General features: G+C 41.2%; 1 protein-coding gene across 3 annotated transcripts in view; it reads right to left on the reverse strand.

Annotated features, from left to right (window-relative positions):
• bahcc1a (BAH domain and coiled-coil containing 1a) overlaps positions 1-5,691 on the reverse strand; it is a 74,073-nt gene extending 68,382 nt beyond the window's left edge. For all 3 annotated transcript variants that reach the window (XM_086057735.1, XM_086057744.1, XM_086057727.1), the window contains exons 1-2: positions 5,455-5,691; positions 3,156-3,481 (exon numbers count right to left, since the gene is read on the reverse strand). In XM_086057735.1, the coding sequence (XP_085913861.1) occupies positions 3,156-3,327 (172 nt within the window). In that variant the 5' untranslated portion in view covers positions 3,328-3,481; positions 5,455-5,691. The remainder of the gene's footprint in view (positions 1-3,155; positions 3,482-5,454) is intronic.
• Between the last annotated feature and the right edge of the window lie 309 nt (positions 5,692-6,000).

Genomic DNA, 6,000 nt, shown 5'->3' on the forward strand with positions numbered 1-6,000 from the left:
AGCTCTTCGTTATGCAGCCTCCTCTTAAATGCAGCCTGCCATTGAAAATGACAAAAGGGATATGCCATGGTAACATTTGAAAACATTTAACAACGCCATTTTCATACATCAACTAGTATTTCTGCTTCTCTCTTATTGGGTGTAAAGATGAATATCAAAAAGTTTGAATTTAACTCATTCACTGCCATTGACGGCTATAGACGACAAAAAATCAGTTGAACTGTTTCTATTAGTTTAACATTTTTTCCCACTTTTGTTAACAAGAGTATGAAAACCTAGAAAAAAATATTGTACATTTAGAACCGATATAAAATGTGTGATTAACAATTGAAATCATGAGCTTAATTACAATTTAAAAAAATTAATCGCCTGACGCCCCTAATTTTTAATAAAAAAGATTATTTAAAAAAATGTCCAAGTTTTCATACTCTTGTTAACAAAAGTGGAAAAAAAATGTAAACTAATAGAAATAGTTCAAATGAATTTTTGATGTTTATATGCGTCAATGGCAGTGAATTAGTTAATGAAGAAATATAAACATGGTCATAAAAGCAGAAATTGCGTTGCTTTCTTACCATCAAGTAACTGCAATTAGAATCCAAAAAGTTTAAATGAATTGCATACGTAAACACACCACTTTTCTTTTTTGTCCCTTGGCTGACTTTTGATGTAGCCAAACTGGTGTAAATCTGTTGGTGAGCATTTCTCCTTGGCCAAGATAATCCGGTGTGGCAGTCAAGATGTTATTGTACAGGTGTGCCTTTGACTGCCCACTTTAAAATGTGCAGTTGCATCACACACGCTTTTAATAAATGATAAATGAACGCAGTGTCACAAATGTAAATACTCCCGAGTCACTTGTCAAAGCTGGCGCGTGCACCGTGAACACATTTGCACCCCGACGCTTTGAAGGCCAACACAGGAGGACGCCGCAGGGGGGGGGGGGGCCACCCGGTCCCTGCCGCCAACCCCCCACCCATCGTTGCACCGTCGCCCGTGCGAAGCCGCTCACCCACGCAGCCCACGTCCACCAGACGACGGCATCAACGCTAAGTGACAAAGCGTGGTTTGCTTGCGCGGCCGCGAACCTCCACAACGCGCGCCCAAGACGTCTTGTCAACAATGAAGGCCTTGATTGTCCTCAAACGCGACACTTGATCCTTAAATCTGTCATTCAAAGGATAGCATTGCTGTATTTTCTGCTTCTTCTTTTTTTTATGTTGTGGCGTAACAGAGCTTAAGATGGGCGGAAGCATCAATAATCAGTGGGTTGTTGTGGGAGGTGGGGGAGGGGGATCCGTGAGCTATTTGATACATCTGCGCGTTTTGTTTACATAGGTCTTAAATTTGATCGAAACGTGTTACGATAGCAACGTAATCATATCACATTGGTATCGTATAACTTCTGGCACAGTATCAACTCACTTGTGTGTGCATTAGCATTGTGTTAGGCTAATAATAGTAGCCTAAGACCATTTTCGGAAAAACAACAACAAAGAAGATTACCGTGACCTGGGTGACGGTCAACCTACACAGATATTATGAAAAAAAATGTTTTTGGTGTATTTTCTGTATTTTACTGTATTTTCTATTGTTATTGTGACAGTCACTTCAAATGACTTGGGCAATCATGCTATTAGGCTAACGATTTCACCACTTCTTATGAGAAATAGTATCTAAATATAAGGGCTTGATGTAGACTCTGCCTTAATCTGCCTCACTCTGCCTTGAGTGCTATGCTACCATATCAACTGCTAGCATGTTAGCATTTCATTAATTCTCATTACAAATAGTGGCTGACTAGCACCCAAGTTTCCAAAATGTCTGATTGATCTGTAATGGCACTTTCTACTCAAGTGGCTATCTTGCTCTAGTATGTTAGCATACCAACTGTGAATATGTTAGCATTTCATCAATTTGCATTCAAACTGGATGTGAATAAGTGGCACAGATGCATTGACATCAAATCCCTATCAAATGATGTCAAATCCTGATCCATCTGTCTTGGCATTTTCACTGCACAGGTTGCCATCTTGAGAAATGTAAGCATACCAACTGCTTGCATGTGTTCTCATCAAAATTTGTCCTTGAATACAGGGCATGATGTACAGTCAAATCCTTAGCGAGCCGTCTTGGCACTTTTCCATGTAAACATTTGAACAATTCTCCATCTATCAGTAATGTAACTCACGATGTTTACATATATCTATTTATTGCGCAATCGCTGTATGATAATACCCTGTTACTAAATATCACAATATAGTATCCTGAAAATTGCAAAAATAAAAAAAGATGCTAGTGGGGTATTGTTTTAATTTTCTGTCGAAAGCTTTTATCTATGAAAGTTGATTGCTGCAATCACTGCAATATGCATTAGACTTAATAATAATAATAAAAAAGTAGGTACTACGAAAATGTACATTTCTGAGCCTAAAATTGTCTACTTCCTATTTTTGGTTTTAATTTTCTTGTGCTAATTGACTATATCAGCTTCATATCAAATTAAAGTGAAATTAATTCAACAACATCGTTATGCACAAAACAATGGTCACTATCCAAGTAGTGAAGAAAAGCCGTCACGTAAGTATTGATTTCGATTAATGCGCAATTGCTGTATTGTGATATCTACTGGTAGGTATCAATGACTGCTGTGACTCCCACCCTTAATAACAGGGTGTCCACTGCTGGGTTTTAAAAAAGTATTCCAAGGTAGTAAAACAAAATTGCAGAAATGAAGGTCATTAAAAGGTATTGCATTGCATTGCATTTTTACGAGACATTCCATTTTATTTTTGTGTTGAAAGGTTTATCTCTCAAAGCAACAACTGCGTGCCCGGTTTGGTTTTTAAAAAGGTATTACATTTAATTTAAGGACTTCTGAATAAATACTGTGACATTTACTTAATTCTGCAATAACAGTTTGCTTAAGATGCTTTTAACTTACATGATAGATAAAATATACACACACAAAAAACAGGTGATTTATGAGCTGCTATCTGAGCAGTTAAAGTGTCCACGGTCACTCCTTAAGAGCATTGAAGGGGGGGGGGGGGGTCATTTTTATTTCTTTTTTTAATCACCATCAGGTTTGTGCTGCAAGCTTCACAACTCGTGAATGGGAGTTCGGACAATCGCCAGTTGAATGTTGGACTAACCTGAGTGGGGAGCCATCGGTATGTGTGACGGGTAGTACTTCCCCGCGGGGAAGTGACCGGCGTGCTGCACGGAACTGTGGCCGGACGGGGCGATCCGGGAGGTGGCTCGGTGCACCAGGGCGCCCCGCTCCGAGAGGAGGTGGGCCGGAGCCGCGAAGTCCCGTCCTTCCATTCCCGACAAAGTCCAATAATCCGCAATCCGGATGGGGTCCGGTGAGGAAAATCAAACGCAGCCCATAGAATAATCCTCTGCTTGGGATGTGTGTGTTGCATTCAGTCGGTCGCGGGGCTCACGCAGCCGAAAACGTCGCTCCGGATCATCTTTTCTGCCCAGAAAAAAAAGAACGAGAGAGAAATGGAAGCAAAATGATGCAAGGCGAGCACAAAACAAGACATTAGCGCTGCTTCATTGAATTTACACCACTCGAGATTTTCTCTCTCTCTCTTTTTTTTGAGTGGAGATCCTAACGGGCCTTGCTCTATCGATCAAGCCGGATTTAGCGTACCTCTCCCGGTCAAGCCTCGCTCCACTGCACGGTCCTACTTCCGGTCGTCCACTCGCTCGTTATTCGCGATAAAACGTCCACGTTTTTACAAAATACATTCAGCTCTTCATTTTAGACCTGCTTACTCGTCCTATTGTCTCCTTAATTCGGATTTATTTTTTAACATTGTTTTTTTTAATGCACTGCTATTAAAACAATCGGTTCATAATTACAATATTTAAAAAAATATCACGTGAAAAAAGGATGCATGACATTTAAATTCAAAGATGCGTCATCAACCTCTCGATCGTTGCATGTGTGCGAGTGTGTGCATGCATTAGAGTGCACTCACCATGCACGACTTATTTCACAACAGAAAATCAAGTGAAGGCAGCACAATATTCATTATCATTATTTTTATTATTATGAATATTATTTGTATTATTATCATTGGACATTATTGCACAACCAATATGTAAAATTCAAATGAAAATGCAAAAATGGAAACAATCAATAGTCACATTTTTAGTAATAAAATCTAATTTTGCTCCATGCAGCAGGGCAATATTACATTGAATTAAATAATACAATATAAATATTCCTTGCAATTTACGGGCCCCTTACACCCCCTGCATGCAGCCCCCCACCTCCTCCCATGCATGACACACACACACACACACACACACACATACGCACACACACACTGGTCTCGTGTGCTTCATCCACAACAATAAAAAAAAAAATCTCCCACCTAGTCGAAAACGTGTTGAAAGGCAACGTATAGTGCGCTACTGTGCAAGCACGTGTGGCTTATATGCGGTAAAGAGTAAGAAAATGGCTACTGCAAACATGACAGCTGAGATTGTAATGGAGGTGGAGGAGGAATGAGGAGGAGGGGGGGTGGACTCATTGGAAGCGAATGGCCGCCCGTCAGCTGCCTTTGTCTCGGCTTTGCATGCAGCCATTAGCCCGCCATGCTGGTGCTTCCAAACACCTCATCGACATTGCTGGGGGGGAAAACCGCCGTTCAAATGCCTTCAAATCTATAAACAGTCGCCTTCCGCGTTCGTTCCCTTTCGCCTTAAATGTGCTCCAAAACGTCGAAAATTTGAGTGATTTGTTTAAAAACGTCCAAAATAATCGACGTCGTCTAACGTAATTAATTAAATTAGGCTACTGTCAACTTTAGCACATAAAACAAAAAGGGGAGAGAATAAATCAAATTATGAGGTCGTTTAAAAAAAAAATTTTTATTATTTTATTTTTGAATCGCTCTTCCGGAGCTGCGGGAGCAGGCGGCCCTTCGTGACAAAGCCGGCCGGGAGGGAGTGCATCTCGGCCGGGGAGAGCCACGAGCATGACTCGCTCGCTGCTACGGTTTGCACTTTCGCAATCACACCAATCGATCATTTTCTCACATTTAAGCACTATATTAAATATGCTTAAAACGTATATGTATTTGAAAAAAAATGCGACAAATAAAATGATTTAATTTAAAAACAATACGCCAGTAATAATAATTAAATACATGCTGACAAAACGGAATTTTAATGCGAATGTTTGTGAGTTCTAAAAATCATAATTGTGACGTATTACTATTTAAAGTGGGCAATTTTCAGCTCGTTGCATTAAAACATATTTTCCCCAATGTGAAGCCCAAACATCCTGTTTATTCAAAATTTCAAATCAAATTTGCATTTTAGGCCGACAAAAATCTCCAATTATGCAATAAAACGACAACAAGCCTCCTCTATGTTTGTCCATTCACCGAATTTAAGGCAATATCAAGCAGTAATATAAAAATCACTACTTACTGGCATGTTAAAATCCTGCATACGAATGAATTAAAATCGCACAATTCACTGGAAGCGATGCTGCAGGGAAGAATGCGACGCCCATTGAAAGTGGCTGTGAAGCGGTCAAACGGAGGCAGGCAGTCCGAGCGGCTCCGGTATGTCCATGAGAGGTGCCTCGGAGTCGGGATGCAGCGGGGACTGGGACGCTTCCGGCCTAGCTGGATCGCGCCTCGGTCCTTCCAAGCGGCGTTTTTCTCTCCCGGTGAGACTGCGTGCCTGGCGCTCGCGCGCAGGGTAAACACGCGCCGCCATTGGTGGGATACCTGCATGCTAATGAGCTGCGAGGCTTGCGATTGGACATTGGCGAGGACCAATCACGCGCCGATTTGCCTTCTCAACGCGGAGGGAAGCGGCAGATTTAAAGCACAGGATGCTTTTGTTCACAATGCCTGCTTGCAGGACAGTGGCATGCAAAGCACAGTAGAGGCCTGGGGCGCACACAAGTAAAAAATAAAAATAAAAATAAATAAAGTTTGTGTGTGCGGTTGGACGAGTTTGAAAATT

This window comes from Leptonotus elevatus, chromosome 1 (assembly GCF_054856555.1).
Source record: "Leptonotus elevatus isolate MCC_2025b chromosome 1, RoL_Lele_1.0, whole genome shotgun sequence".
NCBI classification, from domain to species: domain Eukaryota; kingdom Metazoa; phylum Chordata; class Actinopteri; order Syngnathiformes; family Syngnathidae; genus Leptonotus; species Leptonotus elevatus.